We start from the raw sequence: 17,400 nt of genomic DNA, 5'->3' as shown, positions 1-17,400 counted from the left end.
AACGTGGATATCACATGGAGTGGGTCAAATAGATGCACAAGACTTCAGAGTTGGATCACCCATTCTGCATTTGCTGCTGAGGATGGTTACAAATGCTTCAAGTCTTGCACTGATGCGCTGTACTCTGCCATCATTCAAGACAGGGATATCCTTGAAGCCTGATCCTCCTGTTAGCTATTTTAATTGTCACCATAATTCACAACTTGACGTGGAAAGATTGCAGAGTTTCAATCTGAGCTGTTGGATTACTTGGCTGCATACAGCATGTATGCATTCCTGCTTGCTCTTTCTCATATCTGCGGGACATCAAAAAACCTCACCAAATGAATTACTTTTGGAATATAGAACATGGCGGTCAATTAATGCAGAGCAAGATTTCAAACTATTAGATAAATTGTTAACCTCCTTTGGTGATGATCGCTGGTTTATATATCCCATCTTTAATTCAATCTTTTTCATATATTTCTTTTCATTGTTTCCTTTTTATTTGCATCTTTTTGTTGCTTCAGTTTGTTCAGTTTCATCTGCGAAAAAATCATCCTCATACCTTGTCGTGCTTACCTCCTACCCTTGTCTAAAGAATGGTGCACGAGGCTGTAGAATCATAGAATCCCTACAGTGCAGAAGGAGGCCATTCAGCCCATTGAGTCTGCTCAGACTACAATCCCACCCAGCCCCTATTCCCGTAACTCCACATATTTACCCTGCTAATCCTCCGATACTAAAGTCAATTTAGCATGGCCAATCAATCTAATCTGTGCATCCTTGGACTATGGAAGCAAACGGGAGCACCCGGAAAACATCCACGCAGACACAGGGAGAACGTGCAAACTCCACACAGACAGTGACCCGAGGCCAGAATTGAACTCGGGTCCCCGGCGCTGTGAGGCAGCAGTGCTAACCACTATAGCCCGTGCCACTGAGTCAATGAATCTTCCACTTGAAAGAGGAATGGAATAAGGCTGATGTTTCAAACATTCTATTCAGTCTATTGAGGTGATGAATAAAATCATAAGAGAAAAATCTCACGGTCAACGATGACAGCAGCTTCTATTTATTGCCTTTGGATTTGAAGGCACGGCCACCAATGATGCAGCAATTAAAACGGGGGATGCCCAAGAGGTGAGAGGGGAGAACAGATATGAGCGTTGAGAGGCTGGAAGAAATACAGAAAAAGGGAGCGACAAGGCTATATGACAATTTGAAAACAAGGATGTGAATTTTAAAATCAAGGTGTTGCTTCACTGAAAGTCTGCTTAGGTAAACAAAGAGCAACTGTGGTACTTTGCTTCCAAGTTATAAAATAAGTTTCCATGATTATTCCAGTAATGTGGAAGCACTCCTCTTCTCCCCATCCTCTCCAACTTGTTTCCTCTCCACCATTAAATGCTGGCAATTTTCTTTCGCCATCCTCCCAAAGCATCCATTAAGTAATGACTTAATTTTTTTATGTCCATTTATACTGACTGCTTCACTGTCTTCTTGTTACATTAATTTGTTGCACAATTTAATCATCTTTGAAGAATAGCAGCCACTTTTCCCAATGCTAATTTTCACTTGCAACTCCTGCTACTTGAACATTTCAAATGATGTTATTTTTAATTTGGCAATCATTGTTAATGTTGGTTTCAATCAAATTTTATTTCAGCACTGGTGACGGGAACAATCTTATTTGGTATGGGGTGATGACATCATCAGTTTCATTTGCTACAAGCAACAGCAAAACTTTACCTTGTTTTCAAAAACAATTTGAAGAACAGAGCAAAGTAAAGCACAGAAACAGGCTCTTCAGCCCTCCAAGCCTGTGACGATCATGATGCCCTAACTAAACTTAGAAAAGCCTTCTGCCCTTACTCAGTCCGCATCCCTTTATTCCCACCGTATTCATGTACCCATCCAGATGCTTCTTAAAATGTTGCTAATTGCCTGCTTCTACCACCTCCTCTGGCAGCACGTTCCAGGCACCCCCCACTCTGCGTGAAAAACTTCCCCCACACATCTCCCTTAAACTTTCCCTCTCTCACCTTGAACCTGTGCCCCCTTGTAATTGACACTTCCACCCTGGGAAAAAGCCTCTGACTATCCACCCTGTCTATGCCTCTCAATTTTGTAGACCTCCATCAGGTCTCCCTCAGCCTCCGTCTTCCCAGTGAAAACAATCCTAATTTATTCAACCTTTCCTTAAAATCAACACCCATCCTGGTGAACCTTCTTTGCACTCTCTCCAAAGCTTCCACGTCCTTCAGATAGTGCGTGTTTTAAAGTTTATTTATTCGTGTCACAAGTAGGCTTACATTAGCACTGCAATAAGGTTACTGTGAAAATCCCCCAGTCGCCATACTCCGGCGCCTGTTCGGATACACCGAGGGAGAATTTAGCTTGGCCAATGCACCTAACCAGCATGTCTTTCCACTTTGGGAGAAAACCGGAACACCTGGAGGAAACCCAGGCAAACACGGGGAGAATGTGCAGACTCTGCACAGACAGTGACCCAAGCTGGAAATCGAACCTGGGCCCCTGGTGCTCTGAGACAACAGTGCTACCACTGTGCCTCCCTGGTGACCAGAACTGCATGCAATACTCCAAATGCGGCTTAGCCAAGGTTTTATATAGCTGCAACATGATTTCCTAACTCCGGTACTCAATGCCCTGGCTGATGAAGGCAGGCATGCCATATGCCTTCTTAGTCACCTTGGCCGCCTGTGTTGTCACTTTTAGAGAACTGTGGACCTGCACACCCAGATCTGTGTCTGTGAGAGTTTCCTCCGGGTGCTCCAGTTTCCTCTCAGCCTGAAAGCCATGCTGGTTAGATGCATTGACCCAAACAGGTGCCAGCGTGTGGCGACTAGGGGAATTTCACAGCAAACTTCATTGCAATGTTAATGTAAGCCTTACTTGTGACTAATAAATAAACTTTAAAACTTTATCCCTCTGTATGGTAATGTTCCTTAGGGATCTGCTATTTACAGCATAATTCGGACCTAAATTTGATCCTCCAAAATGCATCACCTCGCATTCTTCCGGATAAAACACCATCTGCCATTTCTGTGCCCAAGTCTCCAATCTATATCCTGTTTATCCTCTGACAATCCCCGGCACTATCAGCAACTCCACCAATCTTCGTGTCATCCACAAACTTATCAGACCACCCAGATTTTCCTCCAGATCATTTATATATACTACAAACAACAGAGGTACCAACACTGATCCCTGTGGAACACCACTAGCTACAGATCTCAATTCTGAAAAACACCTTTCTGCAGCTGCTCTCGTCTTCTATAACCGAGCCAGTTCTGTATCTATCTAGCCAGTCCCAAATCCCATGTGATTTTAGTTTTTGCACCAGTCTGCCATTTGGGCCCTTGTCAAACTAAAGCCCATATAAACTTGATTCACAGCCCTTCTCTCATCAATTATCTTTGTCACCTCTTCAAAAATGAAGTTGGTGAGACATGACCTTCCCCATACAAAACCATGCTGCAACGACTATTTCAATTTGCGGGTTAACTGGCCCTAACAAGCCACTGATGCAGGAATTGACAAAGGAAGTCCTTTAAATTGTTTCTGTCATTATTGAGGGAGAGCTACATTGTTGGAAGTGTGGAGTCCAAACTTCACTGTTCAAGTCAAAGATTCTACAGTCATCCTTACAAGAGTGAGGAGCTCCCTCAGTATCCTGAGCAACAATTATCCCTTTAACACCACAAACAAATTAATTAGTTATTTGTTTCTGTTTGTGATATCTTACTGTGTGAAAACTGGTTGCCACGTTTGTCTACAAAGCAGATGATTACTTCAAAAGTGTTTTCATGGCTATTAAATGCTTTGGGACATTCTAAGGATGTGAAAGGCAATATATAAATCCAAGTATCCTTTTTTATACATGCAATTTTTTGTTGTTTTGCCATAATGAAGCAACTGGCAAAATACTTCGTCAAATGTAACCTACTTGTTGCTATCTAACAGAAAGCCTTAAATTGGGATCTTTAAATATACCTATTTCTTGAGCTATCTATATTGACAACACAACATATGCATTAAGTGCCAAGCATAGCCTTCTGCAGACTTTAAACATCAGTTAGGGAATGAAGAGGACTAAGTCTATCAGATAAAGTCTAGAATGCAATAATCCTGTCCATTCTGCTCTCTGCATGAGACTTAGATTGTGCATTAGCATCATGCGAAGTAGTTCAGACACTTCCACTTGAGCTGCCTTCAGAATTACAGTCTTGTTACAGTGCATGAGGCGGCATTTGGCCCATCGTGTGAGCATAATGACTTGGTGTCATTCCCTGCACTTCCCCATACCTGTGCACATTGTTTCTATTCAATTAATCATCTGACACCCTCTTGAATGCTTCAAAGCTTCTGAAGATTAGCTGGTAGGACAAAATGCCAGACATGAAGGTGCTCACCCAAGCTGACATGCCAAGCATAAACAATATACTGAGACAGTCACAATTGAGTAGGGCTGGTCACATAGCCAGAATGCCTGACACTCGCTAAGGGAATCTCGTGTGGAGAACTTTGGTCAGGGGTTTGCTTTCATGGTGGCCATAGGAAATACTAAAAGAACTCTTCGAATGCTTCACTTAGGAGATTTAATATCAAATTCAAGTCTTGAGAAAAGTTCTCCCAAAATCACTGCACCTCGCACAACCAAATAAAAGATGATGTAGCCTCCTTCAAAAGCAAGCCGACTACAGCTGTTCACCACCACCTTGTCAAGGGCATTTAGGGGTGGGCCAAGCCAGTGAAGCCCACGTCGCTTGAATATATATATTTTTTAAATCAGTGGCAGGGAGAAAGTGCAAGGAGGGGAAATCATGAGCCAGCAACTCATGTCCATGGTATCTTGTCTTATTCGTAACAGAACCTTCAGGGAGCCAGGCAGCCTTAGCAGTCCCACTAGAACAGTATTAAACATGGCAGATGATGAATATGGTCATCTTTGCCTTCAAGGACAAAGAAGATAATCTATTTCAGGGTTAATCTCAAAATAGTTTTACTTGAAAAGCATCTGCACAGCTGCAATTTTCAACAACTCGAGTACCTTCACAAAACAGAATGGTCTAGATTTTGAAATTGTAATCACAACTTGGGTCTTCACAATTGTGTTTTGGAAGGAAATTAGGCAAATTTCAAAGCCAGGAACTAGTAAGTGCCAGCAACTACAATGGAATCTACATGTCATGAATCCACACAAGATAATTAATTTGCTCACGGTTCGTTGGCAATCTAAAGGATGGCATGAATTTTTCTGGAGCAAATAGGGGTTGTCATTAACAATTTTAGTTTGGTGAGAGTAACCATGTTACTATTGTTCTGTAGAAGATCCATAGTATTCACTGAAAACTTCAAGCCAGTCAAGAATTTTAAGATGGAATTATTGGACAGATAGGTATTGGGCTTTCAGAGCTCAAAGGCACTTGGGTGCAGCCAGAGAAAGTAAAAAGCAGCAGCTTTTTACTTCTGGACATCATTTTTGTACACATCAATATTCTGCAAGTTTAAAGTAATTTTCTGCATGTAACTTTTGACTTGGAAGATTTGAAATTGTCTGTTGATACATCAAAAACTTGTAAATGAGGTACATCAAGGTTATATATTAATTTCTAACAGCGCCTATACATCCCAATTTGCTGCACGAGTTCCTGAATGATGCATTTAAATATAATAATCAGATGGGAATAAAATAATTTTGTATTTGATTTGTGGGGAAATTAAGGCCTCATTTTCAAGTATTCCTTCAAGTGACAAAAATTTATACTACTTTGAATAATAGACAAATATAAACTAAATACAGTAGAAGAATAAGGAAAAAAACTTTTTTTCACCTTACCTGACTGTCAGAATGTGCATTGGCTGAGAACGTCGCAGTTTCTGCCTTGGTGATGTTGGCTGTGGTGAGTTTGTTCCTGAATTTGCCAAATGACTACAGACAAGCTGACCATTATGAATAAGTGGAGTTGTTTCTGATTGAGTACAGCACATAGAATACAAACTGTCAAATGAAGAGTTCATATCATTCACCAAAGCTTCCAGGTCTACATCATCTTCTGGAAGGAAAGGAAAAGAAGCATAAGATTTTTGAAACAGCTTTGATTTTTTTTTAAATTGAGAAATTATTTCATTAATTATTTTCAGTTCAGTATTTGTTCCTATGATGCACAAAGGAATGCCCTTATTAGATCCTTTTCACGGCTCAGTACACCAATTTGAGTTAAAGGGTCTGAACTTTCCCAGTGACAATCAACATTGGATTGACATTCTACTCCTCGTTTCTTACCTAAAATTCTGTCTCGTCTGTCTCAGACTGGGCAAGATCCGAATGGTACAGAGCATCCTCAGTGACCAGCACTAAAGTGCAGTGCTGTCAGCATTTATTGCCCATCCCTAATTGCCCATGAAAAGTGTGCTATCTTCTTGAATAGCAGCACTCCATGTGGTGTACGTACACCCGTGGTGCTCTTAAGAAGGAATGGAATTCCAGGGTGAGTGGCCCTGGCAGAAACCAAACTGAGCATCAGTGAGCAGGCGACCTGTGACAGAAGTATTAAAATATTTTGTCTCTTTTCATATTGGTGATGTGTACTAAAATTGAAGAACCCAACTTATTCTCTCATTACAGGACAACTCTCTCATCCCACGTGTCAATTGTGTGAACCTTCTATGTACTGCCTCCAATGCAAGTATATCCTTTCTTATATGTGGAGACCGCGATGCACACAGTACTCCAGATGTGGTCTCACCAAAACCCTCTGCCACGCCACCAAGACTGTGCACTGGAATGAAACAATCACCTTGTAATCAAAGCCAACATGCTATTTGCCTTCCTAAATGACTGCTGTACATGCATGCTAACATTCTGCCTCCATTGTATGAGCACACCAAGGTCTCTGAACATCAATGTTAACAGGTCTGTCACCTTTTTAAAAAAATCAACTTTCCTATCCCAGTCATGAGGATAAATAAATAAATTATAAATCAAGCAAGTCATGGGGGTTACAGATAGTGTGACATGAACCCAAGATCCCGGTTGAGGCCATATGAACACCGCTCGACAAGCACCAGGCAAGAGTGCTCTCTTCCTGTTGGGGGAACACTTCAGCGGTCACAGGCATTCGGCCTTCACGACACACGACAACGTAGAGTTTCTGAGCAGAGACTGATAGTCAAGTTCCACACTGGACGGCCTCAACTGGGATCTTGGGTTCATGTCACACTATCTGTAACCCCCTACGACTTGCCTGGGCTTGCAAAATCTCACTAACTGTCCCGGCTGGAGACAGTACACATCTCTTTAGTCTGTGCTTAACCCTCTCTCCACTCACATTGTCTGTACCTTTAAGACTTGATTACCTGTAAAGACTCTCATTCCAACTATTATTTTGTAAATTGAGTTTGCGTCTTTATATGCCCTGTTTGTGAATAGACCTCCCACTTACCTGATGAAGGGGCAGCGCTCCGAAAGCTAGTGGCTTGTGCTACCAAATAAACCTGTTGGACTTTAACCTGGTGTTGTGAGGCTTCTGGCTGTGTTTACCCCAGTCCAACGCCGGCATCTCCACATCATGGCTTTTATCCTTAAACCCATTTTTCTTTTAAACAAAGGTGCAACATCGGAAAATCTCCAGTCCTCTGGCACTGTCCCTACATCCAAGCAAGATGGGAAGCTTATGGTCAAGTGCTTCTGCAATTTCCACCCTTACTTCCTGTACTCTTGGATGCATCTCATTGGCCCCAGTGACTTATTCAACTTTAAACTATAGCCAGCCTATTCAATACCTTGCATTTCACCATAACATAGGCAGCATCTTCTTCCTTGGTAAAGACATATGCAAAGTATTCATTTAGCATCCAAGTCATGCCCAGTAACTCCAATCATAAATGCCCTATTTGATCCTGAATCTGCCCCACTTATCCTTTTATCACCTTTATGCTACTTAAATACCAAAACTTTTGAATTTCCTTTCAAGTTAGCTGCCAATCGCTTCTCATGCTTGGTTTATTTTATTTTGTTTGTTCAATGGAGATATTTTAAAAATATTCTCTGGTTCTCAACTGTATTCCCATATTGCTCCATGTTCCTTCAGAAACTTAGCCCCCAAAAATTAATTAGTCTTGAAAATTCCAACGAACCCAGCATCACAGCCTTTTGGGAGATAGCTACAGATTTACACTATCTACGAGAGAAAAGCCCTTCCTGCTTCTGGCTTCTAACTGGCTTAGCTCAAATGTTAAAAGTGTTCCCTTGTTCTGAGGTGTTACCACTAAACCAAAACTAACATCCAGGTAATCTATTTTTTCCTGTAATTGAGATGTTATTCACATGACTCTTTCGGTGACATTATCAGTTTGTTCTGAATTATGACACTTTGGCATAAATGTCCAACTGCACAAATTTATTGAATGAAACTGAAAAACCTTTTCATCCTGTCAGCTGCATGAATTTCAAACGCTGACCATAAAACCAAGAGGACTGTAAACCAACCAACAGTTGATCAGTTTCTTTAGCTGTATATTGTACAGAACATGTAAATATTTTTCTTACATTTAAACATGCTTAAGGAATGCTAGGTTCTGCCACGGTGTTCCAAAAATATTATACAGCACTGATAAACCCTTTGCAAATGAGGGATTTAACAAACCTTGATGGCAAGGCGAATTATGACTGCAGGAAGCTTGGAAACTAGATCCCATCCCTTCTCTAGGTCTATGAGTTGTCCGGTCAACATTGTCCTGAAATGGAAGACAAAAATCGAATGTATGACTATTTAAAAATATATTTTATATCTTACATATATAAACCATATATTCTACTGTTGTTTCCAGTGATGAAGTCAAAATTTTACAATGGAATCACATCACAATATATGTGTTATTTCAAATAAGTGCATTAACAACATAATCATAGAAACCCTACAGTGCAGAAGGTGGCCATTTGGCCCATCAAGTCTGCACCCACAACAATCCCACCCCAAGCCCTATCCCCACAATCCCACACAATTACCCCGCTAATCCCCCTGACACTAAGAGGCAATTCAGCATGGCCAATCAACCTAACCCGCACATCTTTGGACTGTGGGAGGAAATCTACAAACAGCTCCTCGATGAAGGGAAAAAATGCATGTCCAGAACATTAAACAAACAGTGTGGAGCAAATAAATCAGAGCAAATTACTGCAGATCTTGAAATCTGAAACAAACAGAAAATGCTGGAAAATCCCAGCAGGTCTTTGAATCTTAGAAACCCTACAGCACAGAAAGAGGCCATTCGGCCCATTGAGTCTGCACCGACCACAATCCCACCCAGGCCCTATCCCCATATCCCTACATATTTACCCACTAATCCCTCTAACCTACGCATCCCAGGACACACTAAGGGCAATTTTAGCATGGCCAATCAACCTAACCTGCACATCTTTGGACTGTGGGAGGAAACCGGAGCACCCGGAGGAAACCCACGCAGACACGAGGAGAATGTGCAAACTCCACACAGACAGTGACCCAAGCCGGGAATCGAACCCAGGTCCCTGGAGCTGTGAAGCAACAGTGCTAACCACTGTGCTACCATGCCGCCCGGTCTGAGAGAGAGGACAGAGTTTATGTTTCGAGTCTGGATGGCCCGTCATCAGAGCAAATGAAAATGGGTGATGGCATCTCAACTCAGTCAAACAACTGAAGTACAAAAGTAACTTTAAGACTCCCTACCACTCTAACCAAGTTACTGAATTCACTATTTTAATCCATTTTATACAACAGGACATCTAGAAGACCCTTCCAGAGCACAAGCATTTGGCAAGTTTCTGTACTGCATTGATAAGCGATTAAAGTTTGTCCTACATTATATCTCACATCGACATCTGATTGACAATTTACAAAGTTAAAGGCTGCAATTCTTCAAAAATACAAATTTCTCAGAAAAGGCGAAAGTAAACCAAATGGCCCAAATAATTTTTGATTTTTTTTTACCTTCAATATTGTCTCCAGTGCCCAAAGCCATGGGAGCTATCACAATCTAATACCCAACATGGATTAAGCGGAATCCCATAACCTTCACATTGTATACAATGCTGAACACCTGGTGCCTTGCCTACTGTATTGTATTACATTTTGGCCTTTCAGAAAGAAGATAAAATTAAATGACGTGCCAAAACATATATAATAGCGGTCACCGACAAGGATGGGGATAAGAAAAAGGGGGAAGGTGAAATCAAGGAATTTTAGCATCAAGGGTGCTAAAAATACATAATAGCAGTGCAGATGCCCAAATACCATGGAAAATGTCTCAACCAAAAACCTAGCTTTGGCTTCCTATTTTGTCCATAGTGGCAAAGCTGAACTTTGCTTGCTGTGTCAAACATAGAAACATAGAAAAACTACAGCACAAACAGGCCCTTCGGCCCACAAGTTGTGCCGAACACATCCCTACCTTCTAGACCTACCTATAACCCTCCATCCTATTAAGCTCCATGTACTCATCCAGGAGTCTCTTAAAAGACCCTATTGAGTTCGCCTCCACTCGCCCACCACCCTCTGTGAAAAACTTACCCCTAACATCTCCCCTGTACCGACCACCCAGCACTTAAACCTGTGTCCTCTCGTAGCAGACATTTCCACCCTGGGAAAAAGCCTCTGAGAGTCCACCCGATCTATGCCTCTCAACATCTTATACACCTCTATTAGGTCTCCTCTCATCCTTCATCTCTCGGAGAAAAGACCGAGCTCCCTCAGCCTATCCTCATAAGGCATGCCACTCAATCCAGGCAACATCCTTGTAAATCTCCTCTGCACCCTTTCAATCTTTTCCACATCCATCCTTCAAGAAGTCAACTTACCACCACCTTCTAAAAGGATTAAAGATTGGCAATAAACATTGGCCGAGCCAGCGAAGCCACATCCCCTGAATGAACTGACCTATCAACCATACTGAAGGAGACAGACATTACCTGATACATAAAGGTTTAACATGTTGGGCCTATATCCATTGGAGTTTAGGAGAAGTGATCTGAATGAAACGTACAAGATCCTGAAAGGACATGATGTGATGGATACCAGGAGCATGTTTCCTCTTGTGGGAGAGACTACAACTAGGGTGACAGTTTAGGACAGAAGTGAGGAGATATCTTTTCTCTCAGATGGTCATTAGAACGGGAATCCTCTTCCATGAAAAGCTATGGAGGCTGGGACATTTAATTTATTCCAGGCTGAATTAAATTTTTGGTGGGCATGGGAGTGACAAATCAAGAATGACCAGGTTTCAAGACAGCAATCAATAGATATGCGAGGAACCGAAAAACAGCTGCAGCTGTATCAGCACAAGATGAGTACTAACCGTCAAAGCAAAACTTCATACAAATGTTAGCAGAATTTTCTTGGGTTTTGGCCCCTTGAGATTGCTCCACCATTTAATTTAATATCATGGCTGATCTAATAGCAACCTCAAATTTACATCTCACCTACCCCAGATAACCTATCACCCCCTTGCTTATCAATAATCTATTCACCTCTGTCTTAAAACATTCAAAGACTCTGCTTCCATACAGGGAGAGGGTCCCAAAGATTCATAACGATCCAAGAAAATAATTTGCCTCCACCATATTTTAAATATGAAACACTTATTTTTAATCATTGACCCCTACTTCTAGATTTTCCCACAAGAGGCAACATCCTCTCTGTTATATATGCATTTAGCGAAGTACTGTGCAAGAACCACAACAAAGTAGGCCTCATAAACTTAAACAGTGGGAAACTCTATATTACAAGTGTGCACTGTCCCAAAGTCAAATCCTAGACTGCTTAACCACAGTCCACACTAGGAGGAGCTAACCCCCTAGTGATCACATGACCCATACTCTTAAGGGGCAGTACATACCCCAAACCCCCAACATACATATACATCACACTCTCCACATCCATCCTGTCAAGAGCCTTCAGGGTCTTCTTGTACATTTTAATCAAGTCACTTCTTACTCTTCTAAACTCCAGCAGATACAAGCACAGCCAGTTCAACCTTTTCCCACTCATTCCAGGTATTGGTCGAGTAAACCTTCACTGCACTGCTTCCAATGCATTTTCATCCCTCCTTCAATTAGGAGCCAACACTGTACGCAGTACTCCAGATGTGGTCTCACCAGTGCCCTGTGTAACTGAGGTATTACCTCCCTACTTTTGTATTCAATTCCACTGGCAATAAATTATAACATTCTATTAGCTTACCTAAGTAGCTGAGTTGGTGGATGAGTGTGTGAAATCAACAACGATATTTCACCTTCATGCCCATTTTGCTGCTTTTCCATCCCTTGCTCTTTCACCACTGCCTGGCCCATGTTTCAGTTCCAAAAGGAGATGGCACCTTCTCCAACCAGAATGAACCCCCATTTCAGAGGTGCGGGCTGGCTTTAAGTAGTACCAGTTGGTCACAAAATTGGACCTCCCTCCTAGACCACACAAACATTCAACAGTGCCTTCAGTACTAGCTGAATACAGTAATCATATAAATCAGCAGGCAGCATTTAAAGTTGGGCTGCTGCTTCAACAGGTATGGGTTAATCGCTTGTTGTGATCCTGCACCTGTTTCAGGGATGATCAAATTTTGCCCCTTTAAATTGAAGTATCTGATATGCCCAACAATCGGTGCTAGGGCCAAAGTTATCTGCGATCTACATTACTAACTTGGATGAAGGTGCCAACTGGAGGTTGGGAATGGTAGATAAAAATAAGGAAGACTTTCTACAGCCGTAGAGAGAATTGGTGAGATCACGTCTAGAGAACTGCATGCAGTTTTGGTCACCTTGGTTAAGTAGGGGCTTACATGTATAGGAAGCAGTTCAGAGAAGGTTCATTTGGCTGATCCCTGGGATAAAGGAAATTTTAAAAATTCATTCATGGTATGTGGATCCAGGCTCAGCCAACATTTATTGCCCACCCTAATTGTCCTCAAGAAAATGATGATGAGCTGCCTTCTAAGCCACTGCAGTCCATACGGTATAGATACACTCGCAGTGCTGTTACGGAAAAATTTCCAAGATTTAGACCCAGTGACACTGAAGGAACGGTGATATGTTTCCAAGTCAGGATGGTGAGTGGTTTGGAGAGGAATTTCCAGGTGGTGGTGTTTCCATGCATCTGTGTCGGTGGTGAAGAGAGTGAATATTTGTACATGGGGTGCCAATCAAATGGGTTGCTTTGTCCTGGATGGTGTCAAGCTTCTTCAGTGTTGTTGGAGCTCCACTCATCCAAGCAAATGGAGAGCATTCGATCACCCTCTTTACCCGTCTCTCGTAGATGGTGGATAGAATTTGGGGAGTCAGGAGGTAAGTTACTCGCCACAGGATTCTTAGCCTCTGACATGCTCTTGTAACCACAGTATTGATATGGCTGATCCAGTTCAGTTATTAGTGAATTGCAATGCCCAGGACGTTGAAAGTGGGGAATTCGATGATGGCAATGTCATTGAATAGAGTCATAGAATCATAGAGGTTTACAGCATGGAAACAGGCTCTTGGGCCCAACTTGTCCATGCCGCCCTTTTTTATAAAACCCCTCAGCTAATCCCAATTGCCTGCATTTGGCCCACATCCCTCTATACCCATCGTACCCATGTAACTATCTAAATGCTTTTTAAAAGACAAAATTGTACCCGCCTCTGCTACTACCTCTGGCAGCTTGTTCCAGACACTCACCACCCTCTGTGAAAAAATTGCCCCTCTGGACACTTTTGCCTATATTTGAACCAATGCTGTAATGCGGTGAGGAGCTGACTGATCCTGGCAAAATCCAAACTGAATGTCAGTGGACAGGTTATGGCGAAGTGAGTGCCATTTCACGGCACTTTGATGATTCCTTCCATCACCTTATTGATGATCGAGAGTAGACTGATGGAGCGGTAGTTGGCCAGGTTGGATTTGTTCAACTTTTTACATGCAGGATATACCGGGACAATTTTCCACACCGCTGGGATGATGCCAGTGTTGTTGCTCTACTGGAACAGCTTGACTAGGGTCATAGCAAGTTCTGCAGCATAAGTCTTCAGTCCTGTTGCCAGAATATTGTCAAGGTCTATAGCCTTAGCACTAGCCAGTGCCCTCAGCCTTTTGTTCACAAAGTAAATCAGGCTAGCTGAAGGATGGTATGTGATGCTGGAGACCACCAGAGGTGGAGACGTATCATCCATTCAGCACTTGTGGCTGAAAATTGTTGCAAATGCTTCAGCCTCTTCTTCTGCACTGATGTGCTGGGCTCCCCCATCATCGAGGACGGGATTTTTGTGGACACCCTCCTTCGGCAAGGTATTTAATTGTGCAACACAATCACAACTGCATGTGGCAGGTCTGCAGAGCTTAGATATGATCTGTTGGTTCTGGAATCATTCAGCTCGCTGCTTATTCTCTTTGGCACACAAATAGTCCTGTGTTGTAGCTTCACCATGTTGACACTTCATCTTTAGGTATGCCTGGGATTGTTCCTGGCATGCCGCGTTTGGTATTTTTGAAAAGTACAAGTCAATGAACTGAAGACAGACCTTAAGGATGCGGCTTCCATTCATACAAACATATGAAATAGGAGTGGTCTCTGCTCTGCCATTTGATAGGATCACAGCTGATCTGTTTGTGTTGAATTCTATATTCCCACCGAACCCGGATAAGAAGGATCTACCTACCTCCGCCTCAAAGTATTCCATGGCCCCGTTTCCACGGCCTTTGAGACAGAGTTCCAAAGTCTCAGGAAAAAATTTTCATCTCCGGCCTTAAAAGGCAACCCCTAATTTTAAACAATGTTCCCTCATTCTTGACTGACCCACAAGAGGAAACATCAATTCTACATCCAGCTTGTTGAGACTATTTAGGATCTTGTACATGTCACCCCTTGGAAACAAGCTCAGTCAGTCCAACCTTTGCTCATAAGACAACGCTCTCATTCCAAGTATCAATCAAGTAAAGCTCCTCTGAGCCACCAATCAACACATTTAGATCTTTCCTTAAATAAACGAACCAAAACTGCACCCAATATATCCAAGATGTGGTCTCATCAATGCCCTGTATAACTGAAGCACAACATCCTTATTTCTATATTCAATTCCTCTTGCAATAAAGGACAGTATTCAATTAGCCTTCTTAATTACTTGCTGCACCTGCATACTAACTTTTTGTGTCTCATACACTGGAACACCTTGACCCACTCAAGGACAGGGGAGGGAATCTTTGTGTGGAGGCAGAGGAAATGGGCGAGGTATTAAATGAGTACTTTGCACCAGTATTCACCAAAGAGAAGGACTTGGTGGATGATGAGTCTGGGGAAGGATGTGTAGATAGTTTGGGTCATGTTGAGATCAAAAAGGAGATATTGGGGTCTTGAAAAACATTAAGGTAGACAAGTCCCCAGGGCCTGATGGGATATACCCCAGAATACCGAGAGGCGCAAGGAAGGAAATTGCTGGAGAGAAATCTATGCATCCTCACTGGCTACAGGGAGGTCCCAGAGGATTGGAGAATAGCCAATGTTTTTACATTGTTTAAGAAGGGTAGGAAGGATAATCCAGGCAATTACAGGTCAGTGCGCCTTACGTCAGTGATAGGGAAATTATTGGAGAGGACTCTTCGAGACAGGATTTACTCCCACTTGGAAATAAGTGGACGTATTAGCGAGAGGCAACATGATTTTGTGAAGGGGAGGTCGTGTCTCACTAACTTGATCGAGTTTTTCGAGGAAGTGACAAAGATGATTGATGAAGGTAGGGAAGTGGATGTTGTCTACATGGACTTCAGTAAGGGCTTTGACAAGATCCCTCATGGCAGACTGGTGCAGAAGGTGAAGTCACATGGGATCAGAGGTGAGCTGGCAAGATGGATACAGAACTGGCTCGGTCAGAGAAGACAGAGTAGCAGTGGAAGGGTGCGTTTCTGAATGGAGGGTTGTGACTAGGGGTGTTCCTTAGGGACCAGTGCTGGGACCTTTGCTGTTTGTAATATATGTATATATGATTTGGAGGAAAATGTAACTGGTTTGAGTAGTAAATTTGCGGATGACACAAAGGTTAGTGGAATTGCGGATTGCGATGAGGACCATCAGCGGATACAGCAGGATATAGATCGGTTGGAGACTTGGGCAGAGAGATGGCAGATGGAGTTTAAACCAGACAAATGTGAGGTAATGCATTTTGGAAGATCTAATACAGATGGGAAACATACAGTAAATGGCAGAACCCTTAAGAGTATTGATAGACAGAAGGATCTGGGTGTACAAGTACACAGGTCACTGAAAGTGGCAATGTAGGTGGAGAAGGTAGTCAAGGAGGTATACGGAATGCTTGCCTTCACTGGCCAGGCATTGAGTTTAAAAATTGGCAAGTCATGTTGCAGCTTTATAGAACCTTAGTTAGGCCACACTTGGAACAGTGTTCAATTCTGGTCACCACACTACCAGAAGGATGTGGAGGTTTTGGAAAGAGTACAGAAAAGATTTACCAGGATGTTGCCTGATATGGAGGGCACTAGTTATGAGACGTTGGAGAAACTTGGTTTGTTCTCACTGGAACGATGGAGGTCGAGGGACAACCTGATAGAAGTCTACATGATTATGAGGGGCATGGACATAGTGGATAGTCAGAAGCTTTTCCCCAGGGTGGAAGAGTCAATTACTAGGGGGCACAAGTTTAAGGTACGAGGGGCAAGGTTTAAAGGAGATGTACAAGGCAAACTGTCTTACACAGAGGGTGGTGGATGCCTGGAACACGCTGCCGGGGGAGGTAGTGGAAGCAGATACGATAATGACTTTTAAGGGGTGTCTTGACAAATATATGAATAGGAAGGGAAGAGAGAGATATGGTCCCCGGAAGGGTAGGGGGCTTTAGTTCAGACGGTGCAAGCTTCGAGGGCCGAAGGGTCTGTTCCTGTGCTGTCATTTTCTTTGTTCTAGATCCAGAATCCTGCAGCTGTTCTCTGCTTATGTAATACTCTGCTTTATTCTTCCTGTCAAAATGAACAACTTCACTTTTTTCTCACATTGTACTCCATCTGCCAGGTTGCCCATTCACTCAACCTATCTATCTCTGTCTGCAACCTCACGTGCACTTCACAACATACATTCCTCTCTATCAATGTGTCATCTGCAAACTTCGGTACCATGCCTTCATTCCCCTCATCTAAGTCATTGATACAAATAGTAAAACGTTGAGGCCGCAGTACAGGCCCTATGGGACTCCAAGTGTCATATCCTGCCAATCAGAAAAAAAGACTCATTTATGCATACTCTGACAGCCAGTCAATCTTCTATCAATGCCAATATGTTACCGCCCTACAGGATGAGCTTATATTTTCCACAAAAATATTTGGTGTGACACCTTATCAAATGCTTTCTGGAATTCTCAGTACAGCCCGTTTTCAGGCTCCCTTTTAGC

The 17,400-nt window shown here is 42.6% G+C and overlaps 1 protein-coding gene across 6 annotated transcripts in view; it reads right to left on the bottom strand.

Annotated features, from left to right (window-relative positions):
* The window catches only part of grb10b (growth factor receptor-bound protein 10b), a 170,409-nt gene that overhangs the window by 94,149 nt on the left and 58,860 nt on the right, over positions 1 to 17,400 (bottom strand). For all 6 annotated transcript variants that reach the window (XM_078236849.1, XM_078236839.1, XM_078236876.1 and 3 more), the window contains 2 exons: positions 8,652 to 8,742; positions 5,843 to 6,059 (listed from right to left, as the gene is read on the bottom strand). In XM_078236849.1, coding sequence (XP_078092975.1) covers positions 5,843 to 6,059; positions 8,652 to 8,742 — 308 coding nt within the window. The remainder of the gene's footprint in view (positions 1 to 5,842; positions 6,060 to 8,651; positions 8,743 to 17,400) is intronic.

The sequence above is a fragment of the Mustelus asterias genome, chromosome 2, assembly GCF_964213995.1.
Source record: "Mustelus asterias chromosome 2, sMusAst1.hap1.1, whole genome shotgun sequence".
In the NCBI taxonomy this organism is placed as follows: Eukaryota; Metazoa; Chordata; class Chondrichthyes; order Carcharhiniformes; family Triakidae; genus Mustelus; species Mustelus asterias.
The sequence above is the reverse complement of the archived record's forward strand: the minus strand, read 5'-3'. Positions and strand labels throughout refer to the sequence as shown.